The sequence below is a fragment of the Rhipicephalus sanguineus genome, chromosome 4, assembly GCF_013339695.2.
Source record: "Rhipicephalus sanguineus isolate Rsan-2018 chromosome 4, BIME_Rsan_1.4, whole genome shotgun sequence".
NCBI lineage: Eukaryota > Metazoa > Arthropoda > Arachnida > Ixodida > Ixodidae > Rhipicephalus > Rhipicephalus sanguineus.
Window position 1 is genome coordinate 3,810,198 of NC_051179.1, and position 20,300 is coordinate 3,830,497.

The window sequence follows — 20,300 nt, forward strand, 5'->3', positions numbered from 1 at the left end:
ATGTAGATAACGTTTGAACTAGTGCAGGTAAAACTAGATTTGATATGATGGACGTGATAACTTCCGGTGCTTTTAACTATAACGTCATCTTGAAGGTGTTTACAAGTCTTACACCTTGGACGAGAACAGGGTGTTATGTGGGCAGTAGAATGAGGGTTTAATTGTGCATGCATTAACATGTCCTTAAAGTTCCAGTATTGCCAGTATTGCTTGCCAGTATTGGGTAATACTTACGGAGGATATTATTTGTTTGGTAGCGCATTTGAGTATTTCGTTATACATGCTGGTGGCTGGTTGGGCTGTGCTACGGGGGCCCTTTGAGCTAGTGATTTCATATCTAGTTGACATGCTTCGTTGTAGACCTTGTTTTAAGCATCCTGCGGTTAATTTTTTTTTACTAATGTTTCCTTTAGGTTGCTTAAGTGGTGAACATAGTCGCTGTCATCGCTACAGATCCTTCTAATACGCGATCGCCTGTCCTACAAATATCGCTTGTTTGCAGTGTCGCGGGTGATGACTAGTGTAATCTAGGTATTGCTGGCTGTCTGTTGGTTTTCTGTAAAGCGTCGTCTTTAATTTTCATGCTTCAATAGATACCGTCGTGTCTAGGAAGATATTTCACTGGAAGAACGGCGCATGGTGAATTTAATACTAGAGTGAAACTTGTTACAGTGGTCAATGAATGCGTTTAGTGTACTTACGCCATGTTCCCAGATGATAAATATGTCCTCTATGTAACGGAGATAGGTGGAAGGCTTCACTGGACATGATTCCAACAGCTCTGATTCTAACTGTCCCATAAAAATGTTGGCGTATGTTGGCGCAGAAGGGGTTCCCATACTAGTGCCGAAAGTTTTCAGGTAGTAGGACGAATCCAATTCAAAATAATTTAGTGTCAGGACTAATTTCAGTAATGATAGGTAAACATCAGCATTTTGTGTTTGCTTGCTTTCTATGCATGATTTTGAGACCACTTCAATCCCTTCAGCGATAGGTATTCGTATACAAGGAGCAGACATCTAATGTCACCAGAACGCTCTGGTCCGAGAGTGTTTGTGTTTCGTTAATAGAATCTATTATTCGACGGAAATGAGGTGTATCTTGAACAAAAGACGGTAGGTTAGATGGTATTTTAGATAAATAATGATTTAGAAACGTTGATAGCGACTCAGTAGGTGTATTGTTGTTAGATACTTTAGGCCTGCCTGGGATTTGCGCGATAAACAGTTTATCTCTGCACACCTTATGAATCTTCGGAAGAAGGTAGAAGCGCCCTGCTTGCTTATTTTTAGGCATTAGGAACCGGTGCTCAGAGTGTGTGGTTATTTCCCTGGCTAGAAAATCCGTGATCGTGTGTTGTATGCTATTACTATATTCTTGAGTCGGGTCCGAGGCTAATTTTCGATAGTGCGTGTTGTTGCTGAGTTGTCTGATAGCTTCGTTTTTATATTTTCCTATTGGCCAGATTACTATACTACCACCTTTGTCCGGTGGTTTTATAACAATGTCCTCTCTGTTTGAAAGTTGTTTCAGGACCTCGTGTTCTGCATAATTTAAGTTCTTCGGCTTTAGACTCCGTTTAGCTGTGCTCAGAATTTCCCTTGAGACTAGTTTTACATATTGATCTAACCCTTAGCATTGTTCTGTATCTGGTGTCCATGTGCTTGGCGGACGCAAACAGTCATTGCTTACGGCTTCCGTATCGGCCTTATCAAAAAAGAATTCCTTGATGGGCAAAGGTCGTGCCTTTCGGCCTTTGCTCGGCACCTGCGACTTTCCAAGATTCGTGGATACAGTATTAGCTGGCTTGAAGTGGCAAACTTGCCTTGTTTACTTGGACGACGTCGTTGTGTTTTTCCTCGAACTTTGGCGAACACCTCCAGCGCCTTGAATCCGTACTTCAAGCAATCAAGAACTCCGGGCTCACCCTGAAGCCAGAGAAGTGCCGCTTCGCGTACGAGGAGCTCTTCTTTTCGGCTCACGTGATCAGGAAGACTGGAGTGCTCCCAGACCCGCAGGACACAACAGCATGCCATCGCCGCTTTCCCGTCACCCACCAACAAGAAGGCCGTGCGCCGATTTCTCGGCTTGTGCGCCCATTACAGACGCTTTGTCAAAGTCTTCTCACGGATCGCCGAGCCACTAACACAGCTCACGAAGACCGACGTCGAATGCAGCTGGCAAACAGCGCAAGTCGAAGCATTTCATGAACTGAAACGACGCCTGCAGACGCCTCCGATACTTGCGCATTTCGACGAATACGCCGATACGGAGAGTGACACCGATGCAAGCAGCGTATGACTCGGCGCCGTCCTTGTGCAGCGGACGGACGGACTGGAAAGGGTTATCAGTTATGCTAACCGGTCGCTGCCTAAGGTAGAGGCCAACTATTCTACAACAGAAAAGGAGTGCCTTGCCACCATCTGGGCTACGTCAAAGTTTCGCCCCTACCTCTATGGCAGGACCTTCAAAGTTGTGAGCGACCGTCACGCCTTGTGTTGACTAGCTAACCTGAAGGACCCTTCAGGTCGCCTCGCACGATGGAGCCCAATACTTCAAGAATTCGACATTAGCATCGTGTGCAAGTACGGAAGGAAACACTCCGACGCCGACTGCTTGTCTCGTGCTCCCGTGGACCCACCACCGCCCGACGACCAGTATGATGACAGCTTCTTGGGAGCCATAAGTGCTACGACTTCGCCGAGCGACAGCGAGCCGACCCCGAACTGAAGGGTATAGTGGAATACCTGGAGGGCAGGACCATCGTTGTCCCAAAAGTATTCAGGCGAGGATTGGCATCATTTTTCTTGAAAACAACGTCCTCGTAAAGGAGAACTTCTCTCTGGCCCGAGCCAGCTACCTTATCGTTGTACCTTCGGGAATGCGACCAGAAATTCTACATGCCCTGCACGACGACCCGACGGCTGGACACCTCGGACTTTCCCGCACGCTCGCACGAGTACAGGGAAAGTACTACTGGCCGCGCCTTGTCGCCGACGTCGCTCGCTACGTAAGCACGTGCCGAGACTGTCAGCGACGGAAGACACCGCCCACACGAGCAGCAGGCTCCCTTGAGCCGATCAAGCCTCCTCGGCGACCATTCCAGCAGATCGGAATGGACCTCCTGGGGCTGTTCCCAACGTCGACTTGCGGAAATAAATGGATCGTCGTGGTTACCGACTACCTCACCCGCTACGCCGAAACAAAAGCCCTGCCCGAAGGCAGTGCCGCTGAGGTAAAGTTCTTCGTTGAGAGCATCGTCCTTCGACACGGCGCCCCAGAGGTTCTGATCACCGACAGAGGTACGGTGTTTGCGGCTGACCTAACTCAGGCGATCTTAGAATACAGCCACACAAGCCACCGCTGGACCACCGCGTACCACCCACAAACCAGCGGCCTGACCGAGCGTCTAAATAGGACCATCGGCAACATGCTGGCCATGCACGTCGATGTCTAACACAATCATGGGACGCCATCCTTCCGTACCTGACCTTCGCGTACAACACGGAAGTAAAAGAAACGACGCAGATGACGCCATACAAGTTGGTCTACGGACGGAGCCCGGCAACAACGCTCGACGCCATGTTACCAAGCGTGACCGACGAGGAAAACATCGACGTGAAAACCTACCCAGCGCGCCGAATAAGTACGACAGCTCGCCCGCCTATGGATCAAGAACCAGCAGACGACTGACAGCCGCCGCTACAACCTCCCACGACGCCACATGGAATACTAACCCGGGTATGGGTATGGACCGTGTATGGGTATGGACGCCAATACGCCGACGGGGACTTAGTGAGAAGCTTCTTCGACGATACTTCGGACCGTACAGGGTACTTGGTCGCCTCGCCGCACTGGACAGCGAGGTTGTCCCTGACGGCGTTACAAACTCTCAGCGGCGCCGTGGCGACCTGAAGTCGTCCATGTCGTGCGCCTCAAGCCATATTACGCGCGTTAATGAATCCGGGAACTTTACTGTTGCTTTATCATTGTACTTGCTGGCTTGTGCTTATTGTTCATCGTACTATCTTGCTCGTGCTTATTGTTTATTGTACTTTCTTGCTTTAATGTGGTTATGTATTGTTGCATGCATTGCCCCTCCCCCCCCCCCCCCGTGTTCTGTTTTAAGCATCGGAACGACGCTTTCTCAGAGGGGGGCATTGCCACGTGCGTTTCTTATTATCGGTTTTGTTGTATTCGGTTTTCGCCCGTCAAGACTGTCGGCAAACCTCAGCGCAAGGCGCGCGTCATTGTTCGAGAAGCTTTGCGATTATTGCAGATCGTGTGTTAAGACTACGCACAAGACGCGAACACTCGAGCTCATTCTAGAGCTTGCGCGACAACCAGCGATAACGCTGGAATATTCGACGGCACAAGTGTAAATGCCGACGCGCTTCACCGCTTGTCAATTTATCGACGGCCGACCCCCTGTTCGCCGCTATCGGTGTACAGCGTGTATTGCTGTAGCTTGAGTTTTCATTTCCCGGCCACAAGTTCGGCCAAAAAAGAGTTCCATTTTGAACACGACGACTGCTGTCTTCGTCGACGTCACGACTCCGTGACAATAATCATGGTGGATGGAGGACACATTAGCTTCGGCGGCAGATAAGTTCAACGCGGAAATTCTTTCATCCGGCAATAAGTAAAGCTTGGGTAGTCCCGTAAAAGCTTAAACTTCCTGCAACTTGGCAATTCACTAATTTAAAAAAAAAAACGACAGCCGTATTTCCTCATCATCATCAGCTATAGCATGATTAAAGTGTACGGCTATGCAGGTGCGCATAATGCCTTACAGACGCGTAATGGGTACGTATACCTCGTACACCTCCCTACTCCGGAAAATGATGGCATAGTGGGTGCTTCCCGATTTCGCAAAAGGATGATTAAAAGAAGCTTTAGGAACCGTTACGTCCGCAACAGAAACGGAACGGAAGTTTTTGCGGTGGAATGAAGCAAAAATTACACGATCTCCCGCTAAAGGGAACCATGTGTGGATGCGAAGCAGCGGGGAGATGGTTCGCTTGAGCGGGAGGTGGTGTAATTTTCTTTCCTGCGTTCTCGAGCCTGTGCCTTCCTCTGGCGTAGAATCAGCGCCGTCATCCAGTGTCCATCCAACTCCCGCTGCGTGGAACTGCCGGCGTCCGAGGTATTCGACTCCCGCAAAGTCGCAAGATCATGTGCGTCTGCTTCTCTGCAGTCCATGCCATTGGTGTCGTCGCGGGATTCTTCAGCGAGGCAAGGAGAGCACGAGCGCCCTGCGTCTAGAGCCACAGAAGCAGAGGCGGCCATCGGCCGCTCGTGCCACGTCAAGACGCGGACGGGTCGCTGCTGCCTACTCGTCGCAGGAGAGAATGAGGCGCGCGAGAGAGGGGAGCGTAGGAGATGATGCGGCGTTGCGCAGGAGAGAATGAGCTGCGCGAGAGGGGGAAGCGTAGGAGAGGATGCGGCGTTGCGCAGGAGAGAATGAGGGGCGAGAGAGGGGGGAGCGTAGGAGATGATGCGGCGTTGCGCAGGAGAGAATGAGGTGCGCGAGAGGGGGGAAGCGTAGGAGAGGATGCGGCGTTGCGCAGGAGAGAATCAGGTGCGCGAGAGGGGGGAGCGTAGGAGAGGATGCGGCGTTGCGCAGGAGAGAATGAGGCGCGCAAGAGGGGGGAGCGTAGGAGAGGATGCGGCGTTGCGCAGGAGAGAATGAGACGTGCAGGAGGGGGAGCGTAGGAGCGGATGCGGCGTTGCGCAGTAGAGAATGAGGCGCACAAGACGGGGGAGCGTAGGAGAGGATGCGGCGTTGTGCAGGAGAGAATGAGGCGCGCAAGAGGGGGGAGCGTAGGAGAGGATGCGGCGTTGCGCAGAGAGAATGAGACGTGCAGGAGGGGGAGCGTAGGAGCGGATGCGGCGTTGCGCAGGAGAGAATGAGGCGCACAAGAGGGGGGAGCGTAGGAGGGGAGAGGGAGAGGGGGCGCGCATGCGCAGTAAAGCGCAGGTGCCACCACCGCCACAGCCCCGAGCAAAAGCTGCTTCGCGTCTAAAGACATTTCGTTCCGACACTCTGGTTGCTGCAGCCTTTTCTTCAGGCATTGGCCGGTTTGGCCGACGTATGTCTTGCCACATGTAAGAGGGATTTCATATACTACGCCACTTGGGCAAGAAGCAAAGCATGTGGGTGGAAATGAGGGACTTGATCCCACGCGTTGTGGGAATCGGTTTCATGCGAAGCAGCCAGCGTGCACTTCTATGCTGTATTTTATAGACAAAAATTACTTAGCGCAATACAAACACGGCACACAAGAAAGGTACACAAGGGACGACGTTGTGGAATAAACAGTTGCAAGTAGCGCGTGTCCCTTGTGTACATTCCTTGTGTGCCCTGTTTGTAATTTTTGTCAGTATGCACCAACTAGGCCCCCAAGATGTCCTATTACGCATTTTATAGCTTTGAACCAAATGTTACGGGTAGGATCGACGTGTTTTTATAAGTGTTGTAGCTGTGTGCACATCGTGGGCTTACCAGGCACGTCGACAACACTGGCGTTTAAAGGGTAACTTATGGTGTGATATAATGTCACCACTCAAAGCACAGACGTCAGTGTTATCGAAACAAAGTGTACTTTACGCTGCGACGATGCGAATGCCATACGTAACTTTTGTTAATGTATTCCTCCGGGGTCGGGCAACGCTTGAATATAGCTTGCCGAATATTAGGAATACAAATGTAATGTTTATCAGACTGCTACAAAAGCGGAGCCAACGCAGGAACCACAGACGTTAATATGATATGGCGCCTGTTTCGTACGAGTACATATGTAGTGTTTATAGCTTTCTTGTAAAATTAGATTGCCAGCACCACAACCCAGAGTTGCCAGATGCTACCAAGCTAACAAACAAATAACCATCACAAAATAAGCCCACAAGAGGCGGAAATTTAATAATTTTTCCATTCTCGAAAATATTATTAATTATAATAAAAAAACACTCAAATAGGAAGGGGAGTCGAAAAACCAGTTTAATTATTTTTTGCAGCCAAAATATGCGCAACTGCGAAGGAGAGTACATGTTTACTCTCAACATTGTCTCCAAGGTGTCTCCAGTCGGTTGAACGCAGGTTTGCCAGTGCATGATTAACGTTAGTTGTTGATTCCCCCAACGCATGTCTCACTTCAGCGCTCAACTACTGCAACTGATCTGCAAACGCGCTATCGGTGAACGTGATGATCACTAAAATAGCTGTATTTGCTGGAAAAATGCAAATAAACCCAAAACACGCGACAAGCGACTACAAAATTCTACAAACGATTCGGCGAAAAAAGAAGCCCAAATCCGCTTATTATGAGCGGAACTGGCTACTCTACCACAACCACAATTGACGATGCATCGACATTACGCCTGCATAGGCTGTTTTTTCCAAAGCTGTTTATAGACCTGTCATGGCTCTGTGGTAGAATACCTGATTACCACTCAGAATGCTTGGGTTTGATTCCTGCGGGGATCTTAAGCTTCATTCTTTCCATTCACCGGGTGGTTTTTCTTAACGCTCTCGTATTTAAATTACCAATGTCTGTTCACGCCGTTCCTGGGTAGATTTAAAGCGACAATCACATGTGGCGCATACCCGTACACCGCGGCCCGGGGTAAACGGGTATGTGCCACGCGTGTCTGGAGGAAACGGTGTGACAACGTACGCGACAGAATTTGAAGTAACGTAAAGTACTGGGCGAGTTGGTATACGTTCATGTCGAAGCGAAGCGCGAGGAAAACAGGACACAGTAAAGAACACATAAATCTATACCACCTCCCATGCCACTTTTGGTCAACACTACGGTCCCTAGTCTACACCAAGTTGAGGAGGCGACCATGAGAGCACCTAGACGTAGGCGGCTAGATAGATAGATAGATAGATAGATAGATAGATAGATAGATAGATAGATAGATAGATAGATAGATAGATAGATAGATAGATAGATAGATAGATAGATAGATAGATAGATAGATAGATAGATAGATAGATAGATAGATAGATAGATAGATAGATAGATAGATAGATAGATAGATAGATAGATAGATAGATAGATAGATAGATAGTTGGGTAGGTAGGTAGGTAGGTAGATAGATAGATAGATAGATAGATAGATAGATAGATAGATAGATAGATAGATAGATAGATAGATATGTTCAAAGCCGCAGAAGTTCATTAAAAAAGCTTCGCATTTCAAAATGCCGACAGTCGAGCGCGTAAATGCCACGCAGTTCGCCAGCTCCTTATCGCGTTATTGCGCGCGCGTGTGCGTGTAGGTAAGTCAAAACTGCCGCTACTTCTTTCCTAATCAGCTAGAGAACAACGATATGCTTTATTCGGGGCTGCAAAAGCGCACGTTTTGCGGAAAACGTGCGTTACTCCGCGTAAAATCAGCACCGCGCCGCCGCAGCTTTAGCCGCGCTGGACGAAATATGGCGGCGGGCCGAACAGCCGCGGTACTCTTCCCGTTCCAGAGTCCTTACCGTAAGTGAGGCAATTACGCCATCTAAGGGAGACGGAGCGTGACGACGCGGACATTCATCTGTCGTCAAGCCCAGCCCTAGAACAGCTGCAATGTTAAAAAAGTTCTCCAGGTCGCGAGAGAAGCGGCAATTTAAGGAGGCATTCCTTGTCTTTCCTGCCTCCAAGTGCCGCCATCCTAGCACAGTTAGCTCAAAGTTTTGCTTTTTCATTCCCACTATCCTCACACTAATGAAGCAAAACTATCGGTAAATTGTCTATCGATAGCTTCGATAGTTCTTTCGACAATGCAGGCACTGTCGATAGTCTAAAGAAAAAATCAATAGTAGTACTAGCGATAAACTATAATATTGATAGAGCAAGCGATAGTACATTGGTACTATTATAACTATCGCTGATACTATCGATGGAGCTGTGAATAATTACGCTGTTCTTGGCCGGTGACATTGCTAAAACATTTGCGATAGCGTTCTATCGGCAATATTCAGCCCGTTTAATTTATGAGCAATTCTTTGGTGAAAGAAATAAATTATTTTCGCTTTGAAAATGGCAGAATATGTCGAATGAATTCATATTCAAAGGTAACCAGCTACACCTTACAATTAGCAAACTTCGTTCTTGATATATTTACTTTCAAATCACAAAGTGCAATATAAACTTGGAGCCGCGCAGTTCCACCACTTGTAACGGCTCCTTTTCCACTTCAAGTGAACCGTCTAACTTAAAGGAGCACTGACATCAAATTTACGCGTGTCAAGATTTTTGCATCCACGAGTAGCTATCTACCGCCTAGTAGCGATTCGCGACCGAAAATGCAACTGAGGGATGAATAGCTATCTGTTTTATTGATTTACATCACCGGTATCTAGCACGATTCAAAACGGCCTGGAAGCCCGCCATTTTTTAGCGCTGGCAGCGCTCCCTCGCGGTCAACTCCAGACCGCGCCCCAGTTTACCACTTATCCACAGAAAAGAGTGACGTCAGGATCAGCTGCTCAGCTAACATTTCGTCCGCTAGGCGCGCACGTTCAGTCATGCCTTGTCACCAGCTTCGCCGTTGTCGTCGTCAAAAGTATCGACTTGTGTTGAAGACGACATTCTGGAACTTAGAATCACCGCGATACGCGACGTCGCGAATCATTTTCGCTTCGACCCTTTGCAAAACAGCGATTCAGAAATGGACACCGTTCCAAGCAGCAACGAGGAGTTTCCCGGGGACGCACGCTTGGGCCACACTCGCTGGTGTGTCTCAATTAGCTTTATCAGAGAATTTTAGCGTACACGGCATTCCGGTATATGCAAAGTGGTCTATGGAATATCGGCATAGCGAATGCACACCAGCGGAGAAATAGAATACGATAGGTTTCTACAAAAACAATTCTGTGCTTGCCAGGTTCTTTGCGCCGCCAGACGGCCCTACCTATCCGGCCTGTCACGGTTACGGCTGCAGTAACCCGGTTACCTCCTAGCCACTCTAACCCGGTATTACGCTAGCGCAAGGAAGTCCACGGACGAAGTAACATTCACTATTAACGCTACATGCGTTACTTGTTAGCGATGCTATTCATCTATAGGCTACTCCGCTTTGATAGCTTGTGGTCGTGTTGGCGTGTACCGTACGTGTAATGAAACGCCACGCACTTTCCGCTTTTTCCGCGCCTCGACGAGCAGGTCCGCACTACGCAGCGGTTCCTCGACATGCTGGCTCGTAGTCGCTCCGATTGATCGCACTCGCGCTGTGGAGCACAAGACAAATTAGTCGATGCGACACGATGAATCGCAAGCACGGATCGTGACTGCAAGGAGAGCCACTGGCTGGGAGTGAGAGCGTCGCCTGGCCAGCCTGGCGTCGGCGCCACAATAAATACACTCAGATCGGCGACGTCACTGTTACTAGCGTATAGTCACTCAGGATGGTATTACGGAATGTATCACACCTTACAAGTAGCACTAGTGTCAATGTCACAGCGTGATCAATCTTCCATTGAGCTTTTGTACGCTGTTTGCCCTCGAAATAAAATTACTTCCACGCGACGGACGTCATGCAAATTTGGCCAAGAAGAACTATGCATACCGAGCAATCGAATGAATGGCACATCTCGACTTTAAAATTTGATGTCAGTGCTCCTTTAATATGCGAGCGAAGAATTCTGTTGAAGGAAGACAAGCATGTCAACTCCCTTGCCCTTCTGCCTGCATGCTTTTCCTCCTCCGCCATATACCACTCCCTGGGAAACCCACGTCTATGCTGCAATGAGTTCGCGCCGTCGGTAGTACTATAGAAATGACTACAGACAGCGCTATCGTTAGTTTCTTTTTAAATGCGAAGCATATCTTAGCGAACCTCAGGCACTTTGGGCGTTTCTATCTATCTATCTATCTATCTATCTATCTATCTATCTATCTATCTATCTATCTATCTATCTATCTATCTATCTATCTATCTATCTATCTGTCTATCTGTCTGTCTGTCTGTCTGTCTGTCTGTCTGTCTATCTGTCTATCTATCTATCTATCTATCTATCTATCTATCTGTCTATCTATCTATCTATCTATCTATCTATCTATCTATCTATCTAGCCGCCTACGTCTGGGCGCTCTCCTGGTCGTCTCCATAGGTTGTAATATACCAAAACTTGCACAGGATAGGATGATTGTATGACGAACATGATTCACTGGTCATGACATGAAAAAGTCACAGTTTCGCCGCAACAGCGAAGCAACGAATGCGATAGCAATAAAATGTAATCTAATGCGAAGAACGGAAAGGAGCTCGAAATTGCCAGCGCGTCGCTCGAGCCCAAAGAACGCACAGAGGTCAAGCGCGAACTAATGCGACACAGCTCGACACTTGAAGCGCACTGCTCAAACATAAAGCAGGACGCACGAAACGAACAAACAGGTACACACAAGACGAGCGCGAACTCATTGTCACAGTTGTTACTTATTTCTGTTTGAACAGCGCGCTCCTTTCGCAAACGCGGCCGCTGCAGCGAGCGAAGCGAAGCACCCCACTGGCCGCCCCTTCTTTCCTCGAGATAAGCGCACGAAAGCGACCACGCCCTGTAGAGCGAAGAGCAACGGCGTTCGCTGGAGCGGGGCGACGATCTTTAAAGCACGCCACACACGCGCACATCGCGCCATCTATGTGACCATTAAGAAAGCATGCTGAATTACATGGTGTATATAAATAGCTCGCCGTTAGCAGCCTGAAAGACGGTGCTGTCGTGGCCAACCGCCTAACGCGGCGGGGTGCAAAGCGAAAGGTCGCCCGTTCGATTCCGCGCGTCGGAAAGAATTTCTGAATTATTTTTCTTTGTGGCTTTTCTATATATATACATACTTATACATATACGGTGAATGACGGCGACGGGGACGGACATTTTCCAGCCGAGACTGTCCATATAATTGCTATCGCAATAAAATCAAAATACCTGTCGCGTACGTCATGAAAGCCTTTCCCTCAGTCACGTGTGGCACATACCCGCATACCAGAGTTCATTTTATGCGGGTATGTGCCACATGTGATAACTGAGTCTCAATGAACGCAGCAACTGCGAACAGACACATTGACACGGAAGGACCGTGATAATAATAGTAATTGTTGGGGTTCTACGTACCCAAACCATGATATGATTATGACAGACACCGCAGTGAAGGGCTCCAGAATTTCTGCCCGTCTTGTATTCTTTAATGTGCACTTAGATAGGCAAAGTACACGGGCCTCTTGCATTTCGCCTCCATCGACATGCGACCACCGCGGCCAAGATTGAACCCGCGACCTTCGCGTGAGCAGCCGAGCACCGTAACCACTACACCACAGCGGCGCACGCAAGGATAGTTAGGGAACTGAAGACAGAGCACCCTTGGAAGACGCTGGGCTACCATCCACTCGTGCACGTGCTCCGCAACATCGACGACGTGGATTACGCAAAAACCTGGGTCAATGCTTCCTACAATACTATGCCGAGATGACCACGTCCCTCATGATTAGTAGTGATTTCAGCATTGATTTATCAAAACCCAACGACGCCTGGTTCTTAGACGGCATGAAAGACGGCTTGGATGTGGACAGGACAACACAATACCCCGGTACCACGTCCAGGACAGGAGGCTTCATAGATCGTTTCTTCGCAAGAGCCTTCCGCGTTTTCCACCAGCTCTGCTATACCTCGCATTTCATTGCACTTATGGCTCATTCACACTGAGGAATCCGCCCGCCACAGCGACCGGAATTCGCGCGCCGCCGAAATTCCACATTGTTCACACTACTAACCGCACCGCCGAAACTAGGGCGCCTAGTTGTCGTCGTCCTTTCGCGCGAAGGAACGCTGGCATCGATGCGCTCTGCGTTGTGTACGCGTTTCGTTACGGCGAAGCGCATAAACAGGAGCAGGGTCGTCGAACTGCTGGGCCTGCTGGAAAGAAACGTTCTGGCGATATCTGACGAGGAGAAACATGCATTCGCCTAACAAGAAACGACGCAAGCAGTTGTGATTGGTTCGTCCTGATTTGCAAGACGCGAGAAGCTTCGTCGAGCCGAGATAATGCTACCCGTTTTGCGAGATCGCGATGATGTATTGGAAAGAAGCTAATCGCGACAACACTTGGCAGTTGTCGAGAGCTACAGGATGATTACGAAAGACTTGGCTGTTGCTGCGGGCTTCGGCGACTGCGATATCACAAGCGCACCGCCATTTTTCAAATGTTCAACTCGCGTTTCGATTGGTTCGCGGTGAGGGAATCCGGTGGCAGCTGCCGCAAAAATCGGTCCAGGACCGATCGGCGCGGAATGGGCTTTTCCGGCGGATCTCGCTGCCGCCGAAGCGAATTCCGCGCGCTCTCGCCGCCGAATGTCTCAGTGTGAACGCGCCATTAGGCCGTTCGTAGCCGCGATCCGACAAGTCCTGTCCAGCTGCTGGTGCTCCCTGATCACGGTGATGATTACCTTATTCGAGAAGTGCCGGAACCCCTTCCACGCATGCACACGGGTTCGTGAAACGTGCGTGCGTTCCCGTCATAACGGATAAGTATAAGCATAACAACTGTAACGCAACTGTAACATCAGCAACTGTGACTGTTACGTACGTGCAGTCCGCCTGCTCGTGCGACTCGGCTGTGTATATATCTAGGAAAACTCTTCTGAATAAGGCTTAGTTGCGAGTAGCACCTGTCCTGTGCATCTGTGTTAATTGTGCTTTTCGAACTCGCTCTATCCAGTATTGAAGAATATAAGCACTACATATCAGCTTACTGCGTCTGGTGTTGCAAACACCTTTGTTGCTGTTGGCATCATTAAGCAACTGTGAACAACTGGTTATATAACACATGTTCGACTCTTCAAATTATGTGTGTGCGTTTACCATTTGCGCATCTCTCTAGCGTCATTCCGTAACCTTTCGCTTAATGTGAAAAACTGCGACACAGTCACCTTCCTGCGCATGGTTTCGCATAACGTCGATTCTCACGGCACGTGGGATCTGCCTAATTTTTTTACCATCGATAGTTCGATAGTGACTTAACTATCGGTAGTGTCGGTAGGGCTATCGATAGCTCGGCATCGCTGTTTCGCACTTGATGACTGCGTCAGAGAGTGGCAGAAAAATAGTTGTAACGGTCCGCATGAATGAAATTTTCGGCTCATAAGGATCTGCGGCAATTTATGCAGCGATTCCACCGACGGAAGAAAAACTTCGCCGATCCTCCACTCCATGGTTGGGTAACCGTGATGCTCGTTTTCGAAACTGCGATGGCGTGGCGGAGAGCCAGCTAAGCGCACACCTCCCTCAGCCACGCCTTAAAGGGACGCTAAGGAGAAACAATGTTTAGATCGACAAATTGGGCTCTGCGAATTCTAAGGCCGTTAATTTCGCCATCATAGGCCTATTAACAGAGGAGGAAGTGAAGTTCCAAGTGAAGTTCCAAGCGCCGAAATCTCCCCGCGTGACGTCACGGATTTCAAAGTGTACTTCTCGTATTTTGGCGCCATTGGCTCAACAAACTTACCGCAAACTTGGTATGTTAACTCTATTGCCCCCTTTTAGGACAATTTACTTCATTTTTACCGATTAAGAACTACGTAGTCCTAGTAGGCGCCCTTAAAACATGTGACGTCACGGCGAATGGTGCGGAAACTTCAAGGTGGCGTCGCCAGCCACATTTTGTTTTTGCGTGTTTTCTCGCTTACTAGGCGTCTCCTCGCCGGAAGCGTGGTGTTTTTGGTATCTAGCAAGAGTACTTTACTAATACGATAAAAATCGTTTAGTGTCCCTTTAATGATCAGGCTCATTGGGGAAGACCCAGACTCTTGAAGCTCTTTGACTGCTCGTGTTCCTCACCCGCAATGCGAAAGAATGGTTGGCGCTTATCACGTCGATATAGAGTTTTAGCAGTGCCGGTTTACCGTACGGTAAGTACGGAAATACCATAGGATCTTTGTCGACACGAAGCCTTTTTAAAAACTTCTATAGCCACAATTGCTCATTACTTACTATGACGTGATTAGAAGATGAAAGAAGCCAATCTTGTAGAAAAATACAAGGCTACGTGCCGACGGTGCGGCAATTACTATACGGTGAACTAGCGTACAGTTGAAACTATCGGCTATACGTGTGGTATATGCCACTCACTGGAGAATCCCCCGATGACGGAGACGAGGCTGAGTGGCAATGCGGCCTCTTCCCGCGTGATACCGAATGTCTGGATGAGCTGTACGTACACGACCGCCGTCCCCCGAATCAGTCCACGGTGGAAGAAGTTCATCCAGGCGCACGAGCAGGCGATCAGCCATTGGCCGCCGCCGCCGCCGCTCGAAGCGCCCTCCTCTTCCCTCTGCGGAGAGATCAGGCATTGTACAATATTGCCAGGTTCGGCTACTCTTTCAGAATACGGCTACTTCTTTCCTCGATTTCAACACAATTTGTCGTGTGATGTGACGTCACTGCCGCTGACGTTCGAGTATGCGGTGTCGAAACATGGCGGCCAAGGAATGTTTCCAGCTCCCCAAATTGCATTCGGCGCTTGCATTACACAAAACAAAATAATTTTGAATATGTGGCTGGGACTCGAAGGGGGGGGGGGGGACAACTGCTGCATGGGGCCTCACTATGCAGACCACCAGAGGCGTGCGCGCACGGTCCCCCTTCATGGGGGCCGAAGGTTCACTGCGGCGCCCCCTTCCCTATTAAGTCAACGTATGGGGCAGACTTTGTGCCCCCCTCTTCTTAGGTGACTAGGGGGCGGGGGGTGACCGCCCCCCTCTGCGGACACCTATGCAGACCATGCAGTGACCATCTATTGCTTAATGCTACTTTAAATTTTAATTGGAAGTGAACAGGAACATTAAGGGGAGATGCGGCTCGAAGACACGTTCTTTTAAATATTCATCCTAGAGCAATGAAACTTGAAGTATTCATAGACATTTTTATGCTGATTTCAAGTATACAATAAGTTTTCTTGTAAGATGCATACTTTTTGTTCTGCACCATGAGAAATGTGCAAAACATAGGCCTTGTAGCCTCCCTTTTTTTTATCCTTAAACTTCTATACATTTTGACGATTAATGGCTCATATTGTTCCATTTGAACTGTCGAGTGCCGAAAACTATCCAGAAAGTGCATAGAAAATATACGTGAAAAATTGAAACATGGGAAATCTATTATTACCCAGATCCCAGTAAACGTTTACTTGCAAATTTTCTGATATGCATAAATAATATTGAGATTTGAAGGAAATAAGTGCACTCCTTACACCTTAGAGAAAATTTGGGCAAAGTTTCATGCAGATCGGAGCACCAGAAGTACCAAAAACAAGAGGGGCACGCTGTAAAAGTTGCCGATGAGTGTGTTTTGAGAAAAACGAAGTTTAAAGTTAAAATTGGATGTTTATGTAACGAAATCCGATCAAAATTGCACACAAAAGACGTAAATTCTTCTTCTAGTAGCCACTGCCACTAAAGTGAGCAAGCGCCATAAGTTTCTCCTTCACAGCTATTTCGAGCAGAGTAGCTGTTGCGCGAGCTCCCGCTACCGTAGGTTCTGTTTGCGATCGGTCCGTCACTCGCGGCCCATACGCTGGCCTCCTCGCTCGAGGCAACTCGCCGCAACGTATACGCCACCGAAAGAATACTTTCGGGGCACTCGCTGTTCTTGCATTGTAGTTCCAGAAACGACACCTTTGCGTTTGTAAGCTGGTACCCGGACGCGTATTGCGGAACGGTGACACGTTGGACACACTGCACCGATCATGAGGATGTTCAATGCCGTTATGTCAGCGATCAAGGAAGACTCTTTCTAGCGTGATCTTTATACGTCGTCGAAGAGTCCGATCTTCTCTTTGAGAGGCACTGACGAATGCCGCGGCAAACTCGTCGGACTATCATTGAAAAAGTTACACCAACCAACGAATTATAAAAGTAAAAACTTCTTTTACTTTAAAAAACCCGACGTTTCGGATCCAACTCGGATCCTTCCTCAGGGGTGACTGTGGCGCGCCAGAGAGCAACAGTGTTTAAAAAGGAAGGGAAGAGCCTTCCTCTTTTAGGTCGGGGGGTCACGCTTGGTTTGAATGACGTGCCGTAGTCCATTGAAATACACACTCGGCAGCGCACCTTCAGACCGGTTCACGTTGCCGGGTGTTGCCTGAATGTGCCAGGATTCCACAAAAAGTCGTTTGAGATAATTTGCCTCGAAGTCGACGACGCGGGAGTTGTCAAAGGCGATGCGGTGGTCGTTCACCTCGCTATGCTCAGCTAGCGCACTCCTTTGTCTGTCGAACTTGCGGACGTCGTTTCTGTGTTGTCGCAGCCTTTCTGGGAAGTTCTTCGTTTCCCCCACGTATGAAGCGTCACAATCCGCACAAGGAATAGAATAAATCACTCCTTGCGCTTTTTCCTTGGGCGGTCTGTCTTTTGGGCGCGGGAAGAAGCGGCCGAGTGTGTAAGTTGGCTTGTGCGCAACTTTTATGCCCTGCTCCGACAAAACGCGTGTGAGCGCTTCGCTGGTGCCCTTAACGTAGGGAATGCAGACGCGGACAGGCCTGGGAAGGGACGAGTCAGAGTCCTCTTGAAGGGGTCTGCGGGGGCGGGCGTGGCGGCGTGCAACCCTCCCTATGAAAGCTTTGGAGTAGCCGTTCTTTAGAAGGTCGCATCTGATCTTCCGTTCTTCATCCGTCCGCTTATCATCCGACGAACAAACCCTCCGTGCACGTGTGGGTAGTGACGATACCACCGCTGATTTATGGTGGAAAGGGTGGTTGGAGCCAGCGTCGAGGTAGCGACCGGTGTGGGTTGGCTTTCGGTATACCGAGAATTGCAGCAAATCGCCCATCTTTTCCACGAGGACATCGAGGAATGGCAAGCAGTTGTTTTTTTCCCATTCCACGGTGAACTGGATGGCCGGCTCAATAGAGTTCAGATGGGCTGTGAAGGCGTCTACGGCAGAAGTTTTTAGGATACAGAAACAGTCGTCGACATACCGCAAAAATATTTTTGGGGTGATGCCGGCCGTCTGCAGTGCTCTTCCCTCCACTGCCTCCATCACGAGGTTTGCTGCCGTTACAGACACAGATGCCCCCATTGCAGTACCAGTTAGCTGTTTGTAGTATTCTCCGTTGACGGAGAAGTACGTGCTGCTGACACAAAAGTTCAAAAGGCGGCTCAGCTCGTCGACGCTCAGGCCTGTTCTTGCCTCGAGGTTTTCGTCACACTCCAGCACTTCACGCGCTGTGGTCACTGCTAATAGGACAGGTATGCTTGTGAAGAGGGAGACTACGTCGAATGACACGAGGCATTCATCTTCGCAAATCGGTATCGGGGAGAGAATCTCAACAAAATGGCTGCTATTTTTCACGTGGGTCGGCGTGTTTCCCACGAGAGGGGCCAGAATCCTGTGTAAGAAGCTCGACAGGGCTCGAAGTGGCGAAGATGTGAAATCCACAATCGGCCTCAAGAGAACACCGGGCTTGTGGGTCTTGGGAAGCCCATAGAATCCGGGAGCACTACCGTTTCTGCACATCAAACGAAGGTGCAGAGCTCTGGCATCCGGGTGTTTCACGAATACGTCTCCTAGGAGCTTGTTGAGGTCTCTCTGTATCTGCGCTGTAGGGTCCTTCTTAAGTTTGCTGTAAGTGCCACTAACAAGGTGGTCTTGGACCTTGCGGTCGTAGTCTCGCCGGTCAAGGACGACAGTAGCGTTCCCTTTGTCCGCAGGCAAGATTACAATTGTGCGGTCCTCGCGCAGCTCTCGCAGGGCTCGGTTTTCCTACGGGGACAGATTGGACTGCTGTTTCTTCATTAGGCCATGTGCCAGGATGCCAATCGCTTTCAGCCTCGCTGATTCCCGGACGTTGGTGTCAAGACGACGGATCCCGTCCTCCACGGCTGCCGCGATCCTCGCCAAGGGAGGTCGACCACCCGACATATTGAAGTTGTGGCCTTTAGCAAGGACGCTAATCTCAGGTGGCGACAACTTCCTGGACGAGAGGTTGGAAACAAACTCCGAGGCTTTGGAGCTCGGTGACCGCTTCGGCCGCATCAGAGCTGAGAGCTTCTTACTCTGAGAGATGCGCTGTTCCTCCGCTGCGCTTAGGGCGACCGAGCTCGCGAAAGAGTTCACAGCAGCAAAGAGTCCACCTAGGCGGTGCTCCAGTTGTCGACGAAGGAAGAACAAGGAAGAACAAGGATCCGAAACGTCGGGTTTTTTAAAGTAAAAGAAGTTTTTACTTTTATAATTCGTTGGTTGGTGTAACTTTTTCAATGATATTTTCTTCCCAACCAGACAGAACGCTGTCAAATGTTCACCTTTAAGTCATTACGCCTTGACTACGGCCCAGAGACAGCAGTGTCCGCAAAACGCTACGTGAATACCGCACGCAACATCGCAGTGTTCAAGACGCACCTAGACTTCTTCTCTACGTGCCGTGACCGAAACCTTGTGCCCCGGAGCCTTCGCATCAAACCTCTCGTCCACACCAGCGAGGGCCACAGAGTGTTGGCCCAAGCCGAACGCCGATTGGTGATCGCCCGTGTCCACGAATGCAGAGCAACGATAAGAAGGATGGATCTGGACTTGTTCTTCCTTCGTCGACAACTGGAGCACCGCCTAGGTGGACTCTTTGCTGCTGTGAACTCTTTCGCGAGCTCGGTCGCCCTAAGCGCAGCGGAGGAACAGCGCATCTCTCAGAGTAAGAAGCTCTCAGCTCTGATGCGGCCGAAGCGGTCACCGAGCTCCAAAGCCTCGGAGTTTGTTTCCAACCTCTCGTCCAGGAAGTTGTCGCCACCTGAAATTAGCGTCCTTGCTAAAGGCCACAACTTCAATATGTCGGGTGGTCGACCTCCCTTGGCGAGGATCGCGGCAGCCGTGGAGGACGGGATCCGTCATCTTGACACCAACGTCCGGGAATCAGCGAGGCTGAAAGCGATTGGCATCCTGGCACATGGCCTAATGAAGAAACAGCCGTCCAATCTGTCCCCGGAGGAAAACCGAGCCCTGCGAGAGCTGCGCGAGGACCCCACAATTGTAATCTTGCCTGCGGACAAAGGGAAAGCTACTGTCGTCCTTGACCAGCGAGACTACGACCGCAAGGTCCAAGACCACCTTGTTAGTGGCACTTACAGCAAACTTAAGAAGTGCCCTACAGCGCAGATACAGAGAGACCTCAAGAAGCTCCTAGGAGACGTATTCGTGAAACACCCGGATGCCAGAGCTCTGCACCTTCGTTTGATGTGCAGAAACGGTAGTGCTCCCGGATTCTATGGGCTTCCCAAGACCCACAAGCCCGGTGTTCCCTTGAGGCCGATTGTGGATTTCAC

At 49.5% G+C, this 20,300-nt stretch overlaps 1 protein-coding gene across 2 annotated transcripts in view; it reads right to left on the bottom strand.

Annotated features, from left to right (window-relative positions):
- LOC119389302 (monocarboxylate transporter 12) overlaps nucleotides 1-20,300 on the bottom strand; it is a 372,577-nt gene that overhangs the window by 224,329 nt on the left and 127,948 nt on the right. For both annotated transcript variants that reach the window (XM_037656512.2, XM_037656510.2), the window contains exon 2: nucleotides 15,121-15,322. In XM_037656512.2, coding sequence (XP_037512440.1) covers nucleotides 15,121-15,322 — 202 coding nt within the window. The remainder of the gene's footprint in view (nucleotides 1-15,120; nucleotides 15,323-20,300) is intronic.